This window comes from Uranotaenia lowii, chromosome 3 (genome assembly GCF_029784155.1).
Source record: "Uranotaenia lowii strain MFRU-FL chromosome 3, ASM2978415v1, whole genome shotgun sequence".
NCBI lineage: Eukaryota > Metazoa > Arthropoda > Insecta > Diptera > Culicidae > Uranotaenia > Uranotaenia lowii.
The window spans coordinates 244,852,158-244,872,978 of NC_073693.1; the positions used below are offsets into that span (position 1 = coordinate 244,852,158).

General features: G+C 38.4%; 3 protein-coding genes and 3 long non-coding RNA genes across 6 annotated transcripts; 4 read left to right on the forward strand and 2 right to left on the reverse strand.

Moving 5' to 3' along the window:
* The first annotated feature begins 287 nt into the window (after positions 1 to 287).
* Positions 288 to 1,640, forward strand: LOC129753256 (uncharacterized). Its single transcript, XM_055749054.1, has one exon. It carries the CDS (start codon positions 288 to 290, stop codon positions 1,638 to 1,640), a length of 1,353 nt encoding a protein of 450 aa, XP_055605029.1.
* A 456-nt stretch (positions 1,641 to 2,096) lies between these two features.
* LOC129758755 (uncharacterized) lies at positions 2,097 to 2,757 on the reverse strand. The gene is made up of 3 exons (XR_008740060.1): positions 2,560 to 2,757; positions 2,297 to 2,410; positions 2,097 to 2,233 (listed from the first exon to the last, which is right to left on the reverse strand). It is a non-coding gene; the product is annotated as an uncharacterized LOC129758755 (long non-coding RNA).
* A 3,628-nt stretch (positions 2,758 to 6,385) lies between these two features.
* Positions 6,386 to 6,899, forward strand: LOC129750794 (uncharacterized). The gene is made up of 2 exons (XR_008738490.1): positions 6,386 to 6,470; positions 6,530 to 6,899. It is a non-coding gene; the product is annotated as an uncharacterized LOC129750794 (long non-coding RNA).
* Positions 6,900 to 10,076: 3,177 nt separating this feature from the next.
* Positions 10,077 to 11,804, forward strand: LOC129753257 (uncharacterized). Its single transcript, XM_055749055.1, has one exon. The coding sequence runs from the start codon at positions 10,077 to 10,079 to the stop codon at positions 11,802 to 11,804; it is 1,728 nt and encodes a 575-aa protein (XP_055605030.1).
* Positions 11,805 to 14,907: 3,103 nt separating this feature from the next.
* On the reverse strand, positions 14,908 to 15,425 carry LOC129750817 (uncharacterized). The gene is made up of 2 exons (XR_008738499.1): positions 15,337 to 15,425; positions 14,908 to 15,277 (listed from the first exon to the last, which is right to left on the reverse strand). It is a non-coding gene; the product is annotated as an uncharacterized LOC129750817 (long non-coding RNA).
* Positions 15,426 to 16,298: 873 nt separating this feature from the next.
* Positions 16,299 to 17,169, forward strand: LOC129757001 (DNA-directed RNA polymerase II subunit RPB7). The gene is made up of 3 exons (XM_055754085.1): positions 16,299 to 16,433; positions 16,491 to 16,949; positions 17,011 to 17,169. The coding sequence occupies exons 1-3, from the start codon at positions 16,422 to 16,424 to the stop codon at positions 17,059 to 17,061; spliced, it is 522 nt and encodes a 173-aa protein (XP_055610060.1). The 5' UTR covers positions 16,299 to 16,421; the 3' UTR covers positions 17,062 to 17,169.
* The last annotated feature ends 3,652 nt before the right edge of the window (positions 17,170 to 20,821 follow it).

The following is a 20,821-nucleotide window of genomic DNA, read 5'->3' on the forward strand; positions in this document are numbered from 1 at the left end:
ATACATATTTGTGTAATTTTTAAACCAAACGCCAGATAATTCATCACGTCACATTCTCGTTTTGACAACCGTTGTGTAAAGACGTGTTTTAGGAGATTTTTTGAGAATAATAGCAAAAGCTTACTGTTTTCTTGTGAAAATAAAGTCGCGTTCGTGCGTGTGAAAGTATCACCGCCGGGAGCTTTCACGTAACAGATTTCGTGCCACCGTCGGGGCAATCTGTTGACCGTATTAAGACAAAGTTTTAAACTCAGAAGAAGCCATTTTTTGAGACGCCAACAAACAAAATGGCGGAAAGTGTTCCGCCGTGGGGCAGCCTTCCAGGCCCTCCCAGAAACTCAAATCAAAGGTCCCTCCCAATCTGGATGGACCCGCAAAGAATTCACGGTGACGTTCAGTTTCTGTTGATGAAACCCGCAAATGCCAATACCAAGCTTCCATCCAACCCATTCATCATTGCGAAATCCATCGATGCTGCCGCTGGTAGAATTGATGGCGCAAATGCTATTGACGCAGGGAAGAATTACCTATTACGAGTCCGAAACCCCAAACAGTCGGAAAAACTCCAGCAACTCAATAAACTAATCGACGGGACACCTGTTACCGTACAAATCCACCCCACGTTAAATACCTGCCAATGTGTGGTGACCTGCCGAGAAGTGTCGGATCTATCCGATGACGATCTTGCAAAGGCGCTGGAAGACGAGGGCGTTATAAAAGCCTACCGTTTTGTGAAAAAATTCCAAGGAAAATCTTTTCCGTCGGACTCCATCGTGCTGACCATAAGAGGAACCGCTCCACCCACCCATATTCGCTTCGGTTATCTGCGAATCGCAACTAGACCGTACTACTCCCGTCCTATGCTCTGCCAGAACTGCGGCAACTTCGGCCATACCAAAGCCAAATGCACAAACGAAACAATCTGCCAGGTCTGCGGGGAAAGTCCTTCGCACACCGATTGCACCAACCAACCTCACTGCAATAACTGTGGTGGCCCCCATCCAACAACAAACCGCAGCTGTCCAATCAACAAACAGGAGCAGGAAATAATTCGTATTAGGACCGACCTTGGTATCAGCCATTCAGAAGCCACCAGACAGTTCAAGTCCCGAATGGAAGCAGCCAAAAATTCTACATTACAACTTCGCCTGAATAAAGCTCAATCAATTCCGGATGACAAAGACCGCAAGATACAACAACTCGAAAGACAAATAGCCGAGCTCGGAAAGATAAACTCCCAAGAAACCATCTTCAAACTCGAAAAGCAGGTCACCGAATTGATAGAACAGAACTCCAAGCTGGTAGCCCGTATCATGGCCATGAAGAAGGAACAAAACCCCGTAGTAGATGAGGAAGACGATGATGACACACTTACTGAAACCTGCAGCAACCCATTAATGGACACTTCATTTGAAATCAACAATCCACATACAACTCCAAAACGCGGCCGAACGAACACACCTCCTGATGACAACCCAGACCTGGATGATAACTGTCCAACAATGAAGAAAATGAATATGAACCGAAATACACCTTCTCCACCCATCGAGACCAACGATCAAACCAGGTATCCCCAACAGCCAATTCCATCTACAACACAAAACCCCGCCCCCTCTTACCACCCATCATCACGTCGGTAAGTCAATTTTCTCCACTTATATTCACTCCAACCAATACATAACAAATCCATACGAAAGTATAAATGGCTCCAAACATACCAGCAAGGAAAAATATTACCAAATTTGCCATACAATGGAATATTTGTGGAATACGATCTCACCTTCAAGAATTGCAACTTTTAGCTTTCAAATACTCCCCTACACTCAGAAATGAAAAAAATATAAATTTATTATTTTTCATGTATTTTCAAGCTTCACCGTGCCCACTCCCAGAATTATTTCTCGCCGTGTAATAACTGAAATATTTCTCATCGAGAAATATCTCGGTTATTAAAATTTATGCATTGAGAAATATCTACGACAGTGACATCTGGTGGTGGTAAATGAAATGAAATTTAAATCGATGGTTATTGTTCAGGATTATTTCAATGATTAGAGAATTTTAATGCATTTTTTCCAATATTTGAGAATTGTCAAGTTTATTTTAAACATTTTTACATCATATACAATATGAATAAGTATAAAAATTTTCTTCCCGATATTTTAAAATTGTCGACATAATCACTATTTAACCTTTCCGTTGAAAACGAATCATGCATCCGGTGATAGCGTTCCTAAAATTGAAATAATTGTGAAAATTTGAGCATCAAGTTAGTGATGATTACCATAAAACTGACCATGTAGAGAGATCCACGACATCCGCATTAGTATTAATTTATTTTGGAATAAGATTTGAACCATCAGGTTCTCCACATGTCCTCGAAAGTCATCCAAATGTGTTGTTGATGTATCTGGAAATAAGAAAATAGTTCTTAACGTTTTTTCTTTATTTTTATGGTTGGAGTTCCGTGAAAATATATTATTTTAATACGGATTTTTCGTTCCCAATGTAAAATAAATACATGAATATAATTTTACGTTTGAAAATACTCCCACCCACCTTAACATGCAGCACCCGGTTGGGACTAGCGGCACTCGATCTCAACAGGTTAATGTTCCTTCACTTCAGATCCGTTTGATCGAATTGTGCACGAGGTATCCAAGTTTCCAGCGGATTTAATTGATTGTCGGCCGTGCATCGACACTTCGCGACGATCAAAACAAAATACCATCGACCCATCAACAAAAAAAAGAAAAAGAAAACCAAAATGACAGATTGAAATGTTTCGCACACTAAATTTTATGCACAGAATGATTTCTCAAGCAGAAATATTTCCAAAGTATTAAAAAATAATAATCCGATACCTATTTTTTAAAGACTGAAAAAAATATTCGCCTGGTAATTACAGAATACATAAAAATAAATGATTTTTATATTTTATTCATTTCTGAGTGTATATTATTTGCTCTGCAAGAAACCATGGCATCACAAACTGCTTTCCGTAACAGCCCTCTTAAAGGTTATGAGCTCCACCTCAAAGACGATATAACAAGCCCCTCCCGCCGGGGCGTTGGTTTGGCTATTAAAAAAGGGACACCTTTTTCTCCCATAACTATCCGATCGACGCTAAATGTCATTTGTGTTCGTTTACACGCCCCTCTTGACATCACCGTAGCCCAGCGTTACCACATATACAGATTTTTCAGTGAACATACAGATTTTTTTGAAATTTTCAAACCAAGAATCTGTATATACAGATTACAGATAATTGGAAATTTATACAGATTTTATACAGATTTTCAGCAAATGAAAAAATTTCTATGATATTTTGATTATGCTTTGAGTTAATCGAGAATAATCTCCTTTGATGATCCAACGTTCAAGTCATCAGTTGTCATGCTCACAAATGAGAAAAATCTTCCAGATTATAGTTCGGAACTGCATCAATGCAAGGGTTTGAAAAGAGTTTTCAAACCTGTGTTAGAAAATCATACACCAAGATCAGACATTGCATTACACGAAATGTAACTTTTAATGGTACCTTGTTAAATATTTTTGGCTAACTTCAGCTGCAGTGAATATTTTACAACTAAATACAGAAACTGATCAGAGACAATTGACACAATTTCCAAATCCCATCTGATTGTTAAACTCAGGTTGGACAAAGATCGTTGCATTTTACAAAACATATCCAGTTTAAAGTTGGTGTGACCTTATTTTTTACATGTAGCGGTAGCGGATATGTATTTTGTTCGTTGTACTGGAAATATAATTTCGTGCAATGTTCCGAAGTCGCAATTCGTTGTACAAACAAACCAAAAAGCGGATTGCATGTAGCAAAATCACAGGATTAAAACTGATTTGAAAGATCGAACGAATGTCGCAGTTCGCAATAATGAAGAGGGCAACTAGATTAGTGCGCCACGCATTATAAAAAAGGTCGCCGCAGTGCAATGTTAGTATCCGAAATCAAAATTTTGAATACAGATTTTAATACAGATTTTTGAGATTTTATACAGATTTAAAAGATTTTTTGCCTCGAAAATACAGATTTAAATGTGGCAACGCTGCCGTAGCCTCATTATATGTTCCCCCCTCACTGGTTTTTAAGAGCAAACGCACCAATAAGTGAGTATACGCGGCCCGGTTTTGCTCATTTCAGCGGACCGGTTTTGGGATACTCACTCTTTCGCGCACCGGGCGGTAGCATAATTATTTTTAAATTTGGCATTGCACTGAGAAAACTTTTGAAGAAAATCTTAATCTTAAATTAATACGGACCGAGTAAATTTTCGGAGTCGTCCACCAACAGCTCTTCTTAGTTTACATGATCATTTTTGGTCATAAAATACGATGCTTCGAGTTTGTTTATCTGAAATTGAATGAGAAAGGAAAAAATGTTATCAAAATTCTAGGTAGAAAAAAGTCCGAAACAATACCTATAAAATACAAAATAAATATAACTCACTATCAGAACCAGCAATTGCACTTTCTCGTTCAATTCCTGGATAAACCCGAAAAAATGTAACGAAATTGCGAATTCAACTGGTTATTCAGAAAAAAAAATCATCCACAATTTTAATCTCATACACATTTTTTCTTAAAATGAATATCAACAAACATCCACACGCTGCGACGTCGTTTGTTTTATTCTGCTAAAATCTTCAACTTCTTTTTCTATCCAACAATAGTTGCTGCTCCGAAAAACTGGGTCCCATTAGTTGCAAACTTATTAAGAGACCCCGTTTCGAAAGCCGAATTGGTGGGGACAGTTATGGAATGCCACCCATACGGTTGGATACAAAAATCCTGCACAGCGCACTGGTCTCGATTATTATTACTCCGATAAAAATCCTCGAAACTTCATTCAAGGTTGTGGGAGTCAGTAAAATGTTTACTACACGGAATGCACAATCAAAATTTTCAGAAAGCAATCGTCGGACTTGAAGGGTTTTTCGGAAATATTTCATGGAATTAGTTTTTGCGCAATAAAAAAAGTTTCAGCTTTCCTTTCGTTTGTTTAATTCTGCTTAAAACGGTAGAATTTTTTCAGTGCATGTTTGATCTCGCCCCTTTCTAGTGAGCAAATTTGGTGATTTTGTCGGTCCCGACGGCAACGGCCCTATTTTGCTCACCTTCATACTAACCCCCGGTGCGGTATGGAAGTGATTAAACTCGTGAGCATTTTCACTTTGCTCGCGATTGCTGCGGATGCCCTAACTAGAGAACCTCCATATAAGAGAAGCGACGTCTGAAACACAAAATTCCAATCGATACAAAAGAACTGTCAAAATCGATTCCAATCGATCCGAGCATTTGTTGCAGATCTTTTACCTTTCTTATTGAAAACTCAACCAAGGAAGGTATTGTGATTGTTGTTATAGTTCAAACAGATAATTATAAAGCTGGTCATATGAATTTATGATTAGGTGCAATGTTTTTCAATGCTTTGGTGAATCGTGTTCCTAGTTAGAAAACTATCTGATTGTTAACGAAATTCAAGTCATTCATACCGTTTATCGCGAACCTTTGGGCATCGAGTTCAATGTTGTTTTGTTGGATTGAAGGAGCGTTCACTTTAGAGCTTGAACATTGAGCCAGAAAACAGTGCTGAGGAGTTTTTTGTTCAAGATTTTGGCGATGTTGCCACATACTTTATTTAAAAAGGGATCAGATGTCGCTTCTCTTATATGAAGGTTCACTACCCGAATAGAATTGTACGATGAAAAAACCATGAATTCCATATTCACAAACCATAAATTTTATGGTTTACACCATGCTTATTATCGTCCACGATACCGTGAATGCACATTGGAATTCATAGTTTCCCACCATACATTTCACTGTTTTGGCGAAAATAACCATGAAAAAGGGGTATTGTTATGCAGCGTGACCATGAAAAAAATGGCGATTTCCCATACATTCGGAAGCTCAAAAATATGAAGTTCATGGTGATAACAGCTTCCACTTTTTCATAGTGAAACCATGAAAATCCGACAATTTACATTGTTTGCCCGCTGAAATAAATATTGTTGCTCTTGGGGGGGTTTTTGTTTTTGTTTTTTTGATCATCCCGAATAGCAAAGACCATGGTTTTAAGATAACCGAACAATGTTTTTCAATTTAACTGTAAACTTCACCGTAGTATCTAAATATCTATAAACCGCATTTTATTTCGAAATCACCATAAATTTTAAAGTCACCGTAAAGTTTATAGTTTATTCAAAATATTTCATAGTTGACGAAAATGACAGAAACACGGTTTAACAATAATTTTATTGTGATTATTATTGTTACAGTGTACTTCATGGTAAAATGTAAGTCCAAACCAAAACGAACAATGGTAAATTTTTGGTTATTTTACACACTTTTAATTGATCGTGCAGAGATTCTTCAGTGCGCGCCATTTTGGCAAAAAATTGTTTTCGCGGTCAATTTTTTGTGGTGCGCATCGAAATATTTTGGATGCGGTAAGTTGCTTTTTAATTATTTATTTACGGTTTTGAGAACTGTTAATTTATTTTTCTAGATGCTACTGTTCCACAGCTCCGGAAGGCAGGCTCTTATTAACAAAGCGTCCGGTTGTTTTCCCCCCATCGGCGAAGACGGTACGGGAAAATCATTGGCAGCCGTCGGAAATGTGCTGAGTCCTTCAAAATGGGCCGATGTGAAATCGGGGAAAATGCCATCGGGAAGACCTTGTCGGAACCAGAGAGTCAGGTTCCAGAATAGCTCAGCTAGTGGCCAACGGGAAGAAACCAGTCTCCTATCGGAAGTTCCACACTAGAAACGGTCGGCGGTGATACAGTAAAGTGCATGGTGCTGGTTATCAAAATGTGAAAAATGAGTGATCAAATATGATGAATGAATGAATAAAATTTTATTGCAAACCTTGAAAATGTGAATTTTTCAATGTAGAAACCATGAAATTGTACGGTAAAAATTATGCTTTTGTACCATCAATTAACCTTGATTTCCATCTTCGCTAAAACGATCGGAATGAACATATTTTCATGGTTTTATTGTGAAAAACTGGAAGCTGTTTTAACCATGAACTTTATATTTTTGGGCTTTCCAATGTATGGAAAATCGCCATTTTTTTCATGGTCACGCTGCATAACAATACCCCTTTTTCATGGTTATTTTCGTCAAAACGATGAAATGTATGGTCGAAAAATATGAATTCCAATGTGCATTCACGGTATCGAGGACGTTAATATTTATGGTCTGTGAATATGGAATTCATGGTTTTTTCACGGTGCATTTCTATTCGGGATGTCATCATTTTTATGTTTTTTTATTAAAAAAACGAATGAATTTATTTTATCGACGATTTATTCAAATAATTTTAAAATTTACTCACACATTTTATTTAATCATAATTCATTTGCTGGGCTGCTCTGCAGCTCGCACTTCCACATCCCATTGCTGCTTGCGGCACCTCTTGGCTACCGCATCCTCAGCCACTCGCTGTGTGTCGGTTTTATTTTGCTGGAATTGATAAAAAAAAATTAAGATTTTTGCTGTTTGGATAGCTCCGATATTTAACTTACCGGTTGTGTCCATTTTCCGAACAAATTAAAATTAGCAAAAAAATACCTCGACAAAACTGACTGAAGAGGAAAAAAACACGTGCCGCGACTGTCAAAATTTCAACCGTACACGAAAAACTTGGAGTGTGTAAAGTCTCAAATCACGCTCGGATGTTCTTTTTACCATGAAGTACATGGTCACATCAAAATTCACCGGAAAATTACTGTAATACCATGGTTGCGTGCTATTCGGGTACTTTTAACGATCTTGTCGACGAAATGGAAAACCTAGTTGCACAATTACCAACACCTATGATCATCTTAGGAGACCTGAACGCCCATTCCACTAACTGGGGAAGTTATCACACCGACAAAAAAGGGGAATACTTAGAAAACTTCGCCCTATCGCACAGTCTCACTATTCTGAACGATGGCAGTCACACACGCGTAGATCCCTCTACAGGGAACACGTCAGCTTTGGACCTGAGCCTGGTCTCCTGGGCCCTTGGACCGAATTTTGGCTGGTATACACTAGATGACACCCATGGTAGCGACCACCTACCCATCAAAATAACGATTCAACAATCTACCCCACAATCAAACACAAGACCAAGATGGAAATATCCCAAGTAACCATAAGCATTAAGCTAAAACCCTGAATCAGCATTAAATCAACATTTCTAATGCAAGTTAGCATGAAATCACCATTTCTAATGCAAGTTGGCATTAAATCAACATTCATAATGCTTTTTTGTTTTATATAAGCATTATTAATGCATAGAAGCAATAAAGAAAATTAACACTAATGATAGCACTATATGCACATATAGAGTAGCTCTAAAGTTAATAAGCATTAGGAGTGGTGTGACCCGAACAGTACTTGAAGTACGCATTTTTTCACCCACCTTATCAGCATCAAGAGTGGTCGAAATGGTAAAGGCGCAAGGAGAGATAAAGGCTGCTGCGGGATCCTCGGTTCGAGACTCAGAAGAATTCATTAAGCAGGCATAATTCTCCTTCGTTCAGCAGATTGATTGATGTTGCAGATAATAATTATTCATTTATTTTTTGTTCATTTTAATTATTCAAAAAATAATAATTAAATAAACAAAAGGTGTTCTAAGTATGCATTGTTAATGCTTATATCCGGCTTGCGAAAAATGACGTTTTGATGGCGCTCTAATTCAGCATTTGTAATGCTTTTTAAAGGCTATGTTGTGATAGCATTTAATCAGCCCGCTATTTCGCCTTTTTAGCATTAAATCTGCATTATATACGCATATAGTGCAAAACAAGCATTAATACAGAGTTATATATGGGAATATAGTGTTGATTAAGGGCTATGTTTTAGTGCTTATGGTTACTTGGGATGAACAAGCAGACTGGCCTAACTACCAATCATTAACTGAAAATCACTTCAGTCAAGACATCCCCATCACAGTTGAATCCTTCACCAAAATAATCTTTGACTCAGCTTCAATATGTATACCGCGAACGACTGGCGAACCAGGAAAGATTGCGGTTCCTTGGTGGTCCCCAGAAGTCCGGGATGCCATCAAATTACGACGGAAAAAGCTCCGTTCCCTCCGACGTCTAACAAATGATGATCCCCGTAAATCCAACGCGCTAGCTGAATTCAAACAAGCTCGATCTGAAGCAAGAGCAATTATTAAAAATGCTAAATTGGAAAGTTGGCTTAAATTCTTAGAGGAAATCGAACCAAACACACCGGCAGTTAAACTATGGGACAAAATTAAAAGACTCAATGGACAAAATCGACACAGTAAATTCAATATTCTTTTGAACAGCTCCTACACAAACGACCCTCTCAGCTTAGCCGAAGCATTTGGGGACCAACTCCAGTCAATCTCTGCATCTCCCAACTCATCAATTCAACCTAATACCACTAACTTCGATACCAACATCTGCCTCGATTTTAACACCGCCTTCTCCTTTACTGAGCTCGAGTCAGCTTTACGGAGAACGAAAGGAAATTCAGCTGGCCCGGACGGTATTGGGTATCCGCTTTTAAAAAACCTTCCACCTATAGGGAAGCTCCGAATGCTCGAACTTTACAACAACATCTGGCAATCAGGCTCATGCCCCGAAAAATGGAAAGAAGGACTGGTAATCCCTATCCCCAAACCCAACCAAAATCTTCACTTGTTAAGTAGTTACCGACCGATCACACTACTAGATTGCATAGGCAAGGTTTTAGAAAAAATGGTAAATTTCAGATTACGTACAGTTCTAGAAACAAGAAATTTACTGGACACTCGTCAATTCGCCTTCAGGCCTGGCTTATCTACGGATGATCACCTGGGGACTCTGGAATGTATATTAAACGATGCACTAGACAAAAATATGCACACTGAATGCTTACTGTTGGACTTATCAAAAGCCTTTGATAAAGTTAATCGTGGATGCATCCTTACAACTTTAAAACGGTGGGGTATTGTCGGAAATATGGGAAAATACATTAAGAGTTTTTTAGAAAACCGAAAATTTAAAGTACTCATTGACGGCCAGTTTTCAACAACGAAAATGATTCACGAAGGGATTCCTCAAGGATCCGTCATCGCTCCGACTCTCTTCCTAGTTGCGATGCAGAACATTTTTAATATCATCCCAGAAAACACTCAAACACTCATCTTTGCGGACGACATCATTCTCATAGCCAAGTCCTCCTTCGCAAAACTTACGCGAAAAAAACTTCAAAATGCTGTAGAAGCTTTATCAAAATGGGCACCGGAAGTAGGATTTTCCTTTTCTGCCGAAAAATCTAAACTACTACACTTTGGGCCAAACCGCAAGAGATTGAGCCGTCTACCCCCTCTATTACTGGACGGAAACAACATTGGACTGGTTCACTCAGCAAGAATCCTTGGAGTTATTGTAGACGACAAACTTAACTTTATTGGACACGCAAATCGGGTTCGAAAGAACTGTACGAACAAGCTCAACATACTAAAAATCCTGAGCCAAAACTGTGGTTCCGCATCTCGCCCCATTCTTCAAAGGTTTCTACGCGCTTGGTTGCTGCCATCAATTTTGTATGGAGTAGGATTATTCAGCCGAGGCGGAGACAAGGTGACCAAAATTCTTGAACCTGCTTACAACCAAGGAGTTCGTACCATAAGCGCAGCCTTCCAATCTAGCCCTATCATCTCTCTGATGGCAGAAAGTGGATTACAACCTTTCGAAAATGTCATAACCCAAGCTCTTACGGCAAAAACAATCCGATGGTTGTCATACAACCGACCCAGCAACGCACCTATGGTGGTCAGGACTAGAGACTCTCTGCAACAACTTTTTTCTATTGCTCTACCAAATATATGTGTCCGTTCTGACCCTCGTCTACGCCCCTGGAACTGCAAAAAACCCAAGATCGATTTAAGCCTACTCAAAATCATTAGAGCCGGACAACCATCTCAGAATGTGCTTCCCAAGTTTCTTGAACACCAAACTCGGTTGTACGCTTCCTATAACAAAGTGTTCACCGACGGATCAAAAAGCCTGAAGGGACAGGTTGGTTACGGAATCTACAATGAAAACAAACGTGAGGGACTCCCGCTACCGTCTGCTTGCTCGGTATACAGTGCCGAAGCCTTCGCACTTAAAATCGCACTAGAGAACTACTGCACCATCAATCAACCTACCGTCATTTTCTCCGATTCGGCTAGTGTCCTCACGGCCGCTGCCGCAAACAACGACACCCATCCATGGGTTGCTGAAATATCAAAACAGGCTGTTTCCAAAAACGTAATTCTTTGTTGGGTCCCCGGGCACTGCGGAATCTCTGGCAACGAAGCTGCCGACCGTTTAGCTTTCGAAGGAAGTCAGAGTTCTCCTCCAATTTCCCCAATTCCTCACACTGATGCTATAAGAACCATAAAAAATCAAATATGGGCAAGTTGGGAAAATACCTGGAATCAAAGTCACACGGTCAAACTTCGAGAAATCAAGAACACACCATGCTCCTGGATCGACCAAAAGATGTTCGAGGATAGACGAGCCCTTACGCGCTTACGAATCGGACACACACGGCTCACACACGGTTTTCTCATGGCTAGAGAACCTGCTCCAGTATGTCATGCCTGCAACACAATCGTTACCGTAAAACACATCCTCGTGGACTGCCTTTGCTACCAGCAGCAAAGGAAAAACTTCGGTCTAAGTACCAGCCTCCGCACGATCCTCTCAAATTGCCCGAAGGAAGAAAGAAAAGTCTTGCTTTTCATGAAAAAAACCAAACTCCTACAAGAACTGTAGGAAACAGTGCCTAAAAGTGAACAACAACAAAAAGACTATCAGTGAACGAAAATAAAGATTTGAAATACGAAACAAACCATCAAAGTGGAAAATAAAATCAAAACAAAAACAGTGATATTAAAGCAAACTTAAGTTTAAAAACAAAACAGTGAAGTAAACAGTGAAGCAAAACGGATATCGGGATGAATGATTCCACATAAATAATTAAAATCCCGGGAAAAAGGAAAAAAAAAAAAATCATCACGTCACGCATGCTTCTGCGCTAAATATATCTTTTTCTTTAAATTTTGAACTATATTAAAACTATTCGATATTTTGGAAATAATTGAAATTTGGACAGAATTTACACTGATTTTACAGAACGATGCAGTCTAAGAATTATACTGCGGGTTCATATCGAACGGAAATCGCTTGTACCGTTAGGAATAAAGACATTTGAACAGGAAAAGAGATAGCAATATGTTTGAAGGAAAATGTGCACTACATCGTCTAGTCATAGTAAGCTTGGGAAATAAAGATCAGATTTAAGACTTTTGTTAACGCGAATGGAAGTGTTTTCATTTCGGGTTTGAATCGAAGGAAATTAAAATAAAATGGCATAAAATCGATACATGCCTTAATTTGAGAAACAATTAAATTAAACGAAATTGTGTTTTAAAATGAAACAAATCAACAACCAATTTTTGATTATTGTAAATATTTGATTGATTTCATGCATTTTATTCAATTCATTACGTTAATTGCTATTTTTCCCTTTTGAAGTTTTATAACAAAATTTAATTCTAATTGAAAGTTCACGCTAACTTTTGGCTACCCCTTAACGAATACTTTTGACCCGTTATTCAATAAGACTGGGAGAACTCCTTTTAAAGGATACAGCAGCAGTACCCTTTAAGGGGTACTCAGCTTGATAACGCTTGCAGCGGATGAAAATTACCCCTTATTTCGAACGCTTGTAGCGGAAATTACCCCTTATTTCAAAAGCTTCCGTATGGTGGAAATTAAAGGTTCTGCTTGTAGAAAATTTGTTTCCTGGAAAATAAATCAAAACAATATGTTGTGTTTCATCTTGTTTATTGAAATGCCTACCCAAGCAACCAAAAGTCTCGTTAAAAGGGTCGAACACAGCTTAATCAGCATAATCAATGTGCTGAAGTTCGTTTTATTCAGCCCAAAATTTAAGTTCTTATTGAAACTTTGAAGTTCCATTACAGATTTGAACGGCCCTCTGTTCAGCCCACAAGTAAACTTTTAATCAGCGAAAACAAAAAAAAATAATTCTCCTCTCCTCTCTTACTTTGGTCACCACCAGCCCATGTGGTTCTGCCGGTTTCTCGGCATCCATCTTTATTCCTCCCATCACCTCCCCTCAATTGATCTTACTTAATTATGGCTTTGTTTTTAACTTTGTTCGACACATGCCAGTAGGCACGCCAGTTCTGCTACACAATTATTTGATTCGCTTACTCAAGCAATCAAACAACCTAATGGAAAAAATTAGTCCTTGTACCAGATTTGAACCCGATCCTCCGAGATGATAGCCAAACACGCTGCCACGACGCTACGCCTAGATGTTGCCTTACCGCCAGCTAAAATTCAAAGTGGTTATAAGCTTCCTAGAATACCCGCAAGGGCAGCCAGCAGCAAAGACGCATGTTGATTATAACTAAGGAACATTACGAAACGGCGTATTAATCAATCATCCGTTAAAATAATATCGGTTTAAAAAAAAGGAATTCCATGTTTATAACTGTTAAGCTAAAAATTATACAAATTCTTGAGTTTATCTTGATATTTAATGAATGAATTGTTTCAACTGACTTTCAATGCGTGATAAATTCGTGGTGAGTAAATACAGTTGGACGAAATTTTATAAAGTCAAAATATTTACTTTTTTCAAAAACAATCATTTGCGAGTTAGCTTTAAGTTGTTCTGAGTTGAAATTTCAATATAAATTATAATTTTAAACAATTTCCAAGCTCCAAATCATGATTTATTTATTATATGCCCTTTTGTGATGTTCTTTCTCATTTCATATTCATGAAATGGCGGACATGTCTCAAAAAGGCAATTTGAGGAACTTTTTGGAACTTCGAGTCCATAGAAGGCTATTTGAGACCCATTTTGGAACTTTTATTCTGAAAAAAGGCGATAGACATGTCACAAAAAATGCTGTTTGAGGAACTTTTTGGAACTTGAAGTTCACAGAAGGCTATTTGAGGATCTTCTTGAAACGGGAAGCTCACAGAAGGCTATTTGAGACCTAATTTGTAACTTTTATACTGTGTGAATGCGTTTGACATGTCACAAAAAAGTCTATTTGAGGAACTTCTTGGAACTTGAAGTTCACAGAAGGCTATTTGAAGATCTTCTTGGAACTTGAAGTTCACAGAAGGCTATTTGAGACCTAATTTGTAACTTTTATACTGTGTGGGTGCGATTGACATGTCCCATAAAAGGCTATTTGAGGAACTTCTTGGAACTTCAAGTCCATAGAAGTCTTTTTGAGGAACCATTTGCAACTTTTATGCTCACTTTCGAAAAAATTCGGTACCAAATCCCTTTGGAACCTTTGTTCAGCGAAATTCGAACTTTAGAGGCACGAGTTTAAGTAGATATGAGACTTTTGGTTGCTTGGGTATATAAGAAAACTTTTAGATTTGGATTAATTTTAGTTATTTTTCGATATTTTCTTGCCTATAGTCGTAATACTCGGTTTCCCGCTTCCCGAATAGAAATGCACCGTGAAAAAACCATGAATTCCATATTCACAGACCATAAATATTAACGTCCTCGATACCGTGAATGCACATTGGAATTCATATTTTTCGACCATACATTTCATCGTTTTGACGAAAATAACCATGAAAAAGGGGTATTGTTATGCAGCGTGACCATGAAAAAAATGGCGATTTTCCATACATTGGAAAGCCCAAAAATATAAAGTTCATGGTTAAAACAGCTTCCAGTTTTTCACAATAAAACCATGAAAATATGTTCATTCCGATCGTTTTAGCGAAGATGGAAATCAAGGTTAATTGATGGTACAAAAGCATAATTTTTACCGTACAATTTCATGGTTTCTACATTGAAAAATTCACATTTTCAAGGTTTGCAATAAAATTTTATTCATTCATTCATCATATTTGATCACTCATTTTTCACATTTTGATAACCAGCACCATGCACTTTACTGTATCACCGCCGACCGTTTCTAGTGTGGAACTTCCGATAGGAGACTGGTTTCTTCCCGTTGGCCACTAGCTGAGCTATTCTGGAACCTGACTCTCTGGTTCCGACAAGGTCTTCCCGATGGCATTTTCCCCGATTTCACATCGGCCCATTTTGAAGGACTCAGCACATTTCCGACGGCTGCCAATGATTTTCCCGTACCGTCTTCGCCGATGGGGGGAAAACAACCGGACGCTTTGTTAATAAGAGCCTGCCTTCCGGAGCTGTGGAACAGTAGCATCTAGAAAAATAAATTAACAGTTCTCAAAACCGTAAATAAATAATTAAAAAGCAACTTACCGCATCCAAAATATTTCGATGCGCACCACAAAAAATTGACCGCGAAAACGATTTTTTGCCAAAATGGCGCGCACTGAAGAATCTCTGCACGATCAATTAAAAGTGTGTAAAATAACCAAAAATTTACCATTTTTGGACTTACATTTTACCATGAAGTACACTGTAACAATAATAATCACAATAAAATTATTGTTAAACCGTGTTTCTGTCATTTTCGTCAACTATGAAATATTTTGAATAAACTATAAACTTTACGGTGACTTTAAAATTTATGGTGATTTCGAAATAAAATGCGGTTTATAGATATTTAGATACTACGGTGAAGTTTACAGTTAAATTGAAAAACATTGTTCGGTTATCTTAAAACCATGGTCTTTGCTATTCGGGTTGACATCTATAATCCTCTTAAGACGAATCCTGAAACAAAATATTAGATTTTAATTTTTTTTTTTAATTTCTTTTCACTACCATCAACCTTACCTCCAATTTTAGTCCGCCGCGGTGCGTTTTTTCTTTTTGTGTTCGTCTGGCACATCCGGAATTATGCTGGGCTTCAGTAATAAAATGAATAAATATAAATTCTGTGAGAAAACAATTTAATTTTTTTTACAATTACAACTTACCACAACCTCTCTTTTCATGCCGAATTCAACGCATTTAATGTAACGCATCTAAAACTACCCTTTTTGAAGGGAATCGAGCTTTTCTAAATAAGGGGTAATATTCATCCGATAAAATGACCCGTTATTTGACAGATCATACGGGTCATTTTTACGCCTTTAAGGGGTAGCCAAAAGTTAGCGTGTTGAATAATCCCTTGAATTGATAATATTTTCCGAAGATTGGATTTACCATCACGCCGAATTCCTATAGGGTTGTTTAATTTAAAGCGATAATGTGTTTTTTTCCGAAACGTGTATCTTCAAATTGTCATGTGCGCGTAACGCACGTAACGCCTTGTTTGCTTGTAAACATTTGAGAGAATATCGGCTTGCAAAGCATTTTGCCTCCGTTGCGCGGCTTTCCGAAGTTTATCGGCCAAAAAACCGGAGTTCTAGAATCTGATTGACTATTCTCAGGAAACAATGTTTTATCACGTTAGTAAAAGTAAATTAAGACCGTAAACATATTAAATTCTCTATTTTCTTATGTAGATTTCATTAGAACATGAAATTTTGCTGCACCCGCGGTACTTCGGACCTCAGCTGATGGAAACGGTTAAACAGAAGCTGTACACGGAAGTGGAAGGCACCTGTACCGGCAAGTATGGTTTCGTGATAGCGGTCACAACGATAGATGACATCGGTTCCGGTGTTATACTTCCGGGCCAAGGATTCGTGGTGTATCCGGTCAAATACAAGGCCATCGTGTTTCGACCGTTCAAGGGCGAAGTGCTGGATGCCGTCGTAACGCAGGTCAACAAAGTAGGCATGTTTGCCGAAATCGGGCCGCTGTCCTGCTTCATCTCGCACCACTCCATTCCGGCCGATGTTCAGTTCTGTCCCACAGCCAACCCTCCGTGCTACCGCTCCAAGGACGAAGAAATAGTCATCGCGCTGGAGGATAAGATTCGGCTCAAAATAGTTGGAACGAGGGTGGATGCAACGGGCATTGTAAGGTTCCTTGGGTCAAGTTATGCTACAAAATATTGACATTTCTAATTTTTTTTTCCAGTTCGCTATCGGAACTCTTATGGATGATTTCCTGGGTCTAGCCGGTAGCTAGATTGTATTTTTGAGCGAAAAAAAAAACTATTTTTAACATAATTTTTTTAAATCATGATTATGAGACCATTGCTTTAGGCGGAAATACATAACGCTTGAAGCAAAATTAGTTCTTATTTATATGACTTATGTAAAGAATATTCATGATTTCAATTGCTATTTCACACGTTATTTTTTACGGCGCGTTCGAAAATTGATTTTTTTTTTGGTGATGCATCAGTCGATCAAATTGTTTGGTAGATGTCTAACACTTTCCAATGCTTTTGCATACGTTTGTTTCTATTTACGAACGCCAGCATCGATAAAAAAATCACTTCAATAGAAAAAATCAATCTACGAACAAGCCGTTATTGTTAAAAGCTAATAGCAAAAATCAAATTTTGTTGAGACTGTATAAAAAAGTCAAGAAACTAACAAAACCGAAGTGCTGGTTAAAAAAACCTTTTTTCAAATATTCAGTACACACTTTGACCAATTTTGTTAGGGCTATATAAATATCAGATTGTGAGTTTCGATTAAAATAACCGTATGAATGGGATGTTTCTTCTCTGATTAACTCTTTGCTTGAAACAAACTTGAACTTCAGTCAATCAAAACCGAAGTTAAGTGGCAGCTTAGAAGCTAAGTTCTATACAGATATTATAAAGGTCGTGCAGCGGTCATAAGAACTAGGTTGCTTTTATATTGGCTATATCTTGTAACGAACGTTTTTGTCCCGATACCATCAACAACTTAAAGCGCCACTCCCGGAACCCGAGAGGCTGTTGACGCGTGTTTTGCGTCCCGGCTAAAGACTCAAATCAGGGCGGGCTAATAGTTCCAACGTCGTATCTCATTCAACGTCCCCAACCAACTACCGGAATGCGACCCTAATCTCTAAAATAGGTATAAAGTGGAATGCACAACCCACAACTCTGCGACACAATAAAAAATCTCAACCCACGCAACCCAAATCAACAGCAAACGTCAACGCTTCCAATCATAACCCAATCATTTAAGGCGGAACATAAGTTGTGTAATTTTACAGCTGTATTCATAGTTTTTGTTCCTAACACCCTAAGTGACGTCACCCAAAATTATTCTCTTAATGTACAATACAATAGGCTTACATCTAGGCTAACCTGCGCAGCTTCGTTTCCGTTTCCAATCGGCCGAACGTACTTACGACTCATGCATGCTCAATACCAACGGTTGTATGTTGAGGTTCGTGTCTTGGCTCAGGTGCAACGGTAAGTACCATTTGCAGGGTTGCACCGAGCACCACGTGGCTTTACCAACTCACTCCTACAGACTCGGATAGTGGTCCGTTTGGTTTCGACGGTCTCTGTGGAACCACCGGGAGAGCGGCGGAATTCTGTCCACCGTTTGACGGGCTCTCCAGGTACTGGCAGCAATACCTCGGTTGAAACGTGTTCCACAAAAGGAAAACCTCGCTTGTGATGCCTGATATGACAGCGGAAGCACCACACGAAACCGGCTTTCTGTCCCCAGCAAACTCCCACGTTGAACTGTGGGATTCCTGTGTTCAACGTTGCAAAACAAAGGACAAAATATGCACTCTCAGTCGACACACTCAGTACGAACAACCATCATGAGTCTTACCTGCTGGTAGTTTTTAACGATCGCACCGTTCGATCGGCGAATCGTTCCTTAGTTTTCCGTAAACTATTACAGCAAGTAACTGAGCAAAAACTAAACATAGGTACTTATTAAACCTCAATTCTAATCACCATTGACGATCAGTGTTATACTCACTGGTGTATATGCCCTGGCACGTGCAAAAGTTTCTAAACGACACTCTTGTTTAATTCGTTTCACAAAATTACGATATCTGTAACGACTAATAATCTATTAATCTACCAACTTTTAGATTGCTGAAGCACTACCTGCACGTGATTGCACTTAATAAATGTGCTTAACTTTTTCGTGATCAGATTAAGACCTTGTTCGCCGAACGTTCACTGCCAAATTGAATTGCGACAGTCATCTAAGACCTGCTATCACCCCCAAAGTTAAGTCGCGCCAAATGATGGCTAAGCCACCAGCAGTTGTGTGCGTTGCATTGCGCTTCATACTCCCTAGCTCGTGGGCTTTGTCCACCTCTCAAGGACAGTCAAGTGATACGCATTAGATTTTTTTTTATCACAGCCTCCTTTTGCATCCCAAATAGCTAGCCGAGAAAATTAAATGAGATCACTTGTGGAACTCAAATAATCAGGGAAAGGTAGAGCCTAGTTATTGCCTCTAGCGACCGGGAGATGTCGCGTTAAGCGGTTGATAGCAACTGTCGGGTGTCGGAACTGAGTTAAGAGCTTTAGCTTTTTGTTTTATGGCAAGATTTACAGGAGTGGTCTATCATTACTCGATAGGGCATAATCAAATATATTACATTCGCCGATGCAAAAGAAAATAAAAATTTTGAAATAAAATTTCAAAATTTTTATTACTAGACAAAACTACTAAATTAAATCCAAAAATTTACAACTCTATTTTACGCTGTGTTATTTTTGTTATTCCTGGTAAATCTCTATTTCTATTGTCTTAACTAAAACAATTCTCTTATCTCTGGATTGGGGATTGTTTTCCAAATGAATATGCATATTTCTATCAATACCAGAAAGATCTGGACAAAATAATAAAAAACTATCAATACCAGAAAGATCTGGACAAAATAATAAAAAACCTTAAATTAGACCTCAGAAAAATCTGAGAAAATAAACTAAAAAAAACCTTTCCTACCAAAGTAACTTCAAAAATATTTGATCAAACCAAGTCCTAATTAACCTCAAAATCCTGTTTTGAGCATCCATAAAGTTTAAATTTTCATAAGTATTTCTACTCAAATTTTGATTCATAGAATAGTTTCCCCAATCCAACCAGGGTTTGACTTTCTAATTCCAAGAGTGTATTTTCTGCTGTGAGTTATGTTGACTATGTTGACAGATTAAAAATGATAATAATACAACAACTGAACGTACATGATGAAACGATATAGAGAATTTTTCAATCGATGGTTCTTCTGAACAGGTAAATATAAATGTTGTTTTAACTTAAATATGATTTCTCTTTTTAGGTCGGTGAATTGAAATGGACAAAATTAATATGACTGTCTACTGGAAAAATCAAATAAAATGTTTAAAGAGAATTGAAATGACTTGAGTTAAACGAAAATATCCTGAAAATTTTCATCATTATTCTGTGGTCAACAGGAGGGAAACAGTCCTGTTAGTTGTGTCAGTGTGTCTATTGCACCTCAGATGGAGTTTTTTTTTTTTCATGCTAGTTTATGTGCACACGCCTGTACACCGTCATAGCTCGAATTTTCACCCGTTCATGAGCGTTTAAGGAAAGAACCATGATAGGTTCCAGGGATCCGGATACCCTCTAAGTTTTCTAACACATAAGTGTTTGTGCCTAAAACTTCGCGGACTCGAACCTTCGTATAAACAGGGGCAAATTTACCTACGAACTTCTTGTCTTTGTTGGACAAGTTGACATTTTTTTTGTATACAACATCACCGGTTTTAAAACGATGTTTTTCGTTTGAACGCAGATTGAAGTTTCGACTATACTTGTCGTACGCTTTCCGTAAATTTTCCTGGACAATTTTATAAAGCGCCTCAGAATCAGCGGTCCCAGTATTGTTTTGGGACTCATTCGATTGGGGTGTCATACGGATAATGTCGAACTCTCGCCCATTCGTTACCATGTTACGATTGAAATTTACGAAATAGGGGGTGTATCCCGTACTTTCGTGTACA

What these genes read in the sequence shown, in the direction of transcription:
- LOC129753256 (XM_055749054.1), top strand. Translation starts at nt 288, where the DNA reads ATGGCGGAAAGTGTTCCGCCGTGGGGCAGCCTTCCAGGCCCTCCCAGA.
- LOC129753257 (XM_055749055.1), top strand. Translation starts at nt 10,077, where the DNA reads ATGATTCACGAAGGGATTCCTCAAGGATCCGTCATCGCTCCGACTCTC.
- LOC129757001 (XM_055754085.1), top strand. An exon ending in GGGTGGATGCAACGGGCATT is followed by an intron (nt 16,950 to 17,010) that starts GTAAGGTTCCTT and finishes TTTTTTTTCCAG; the next exon opens with TTCGCTATCGGAACTCTTAT.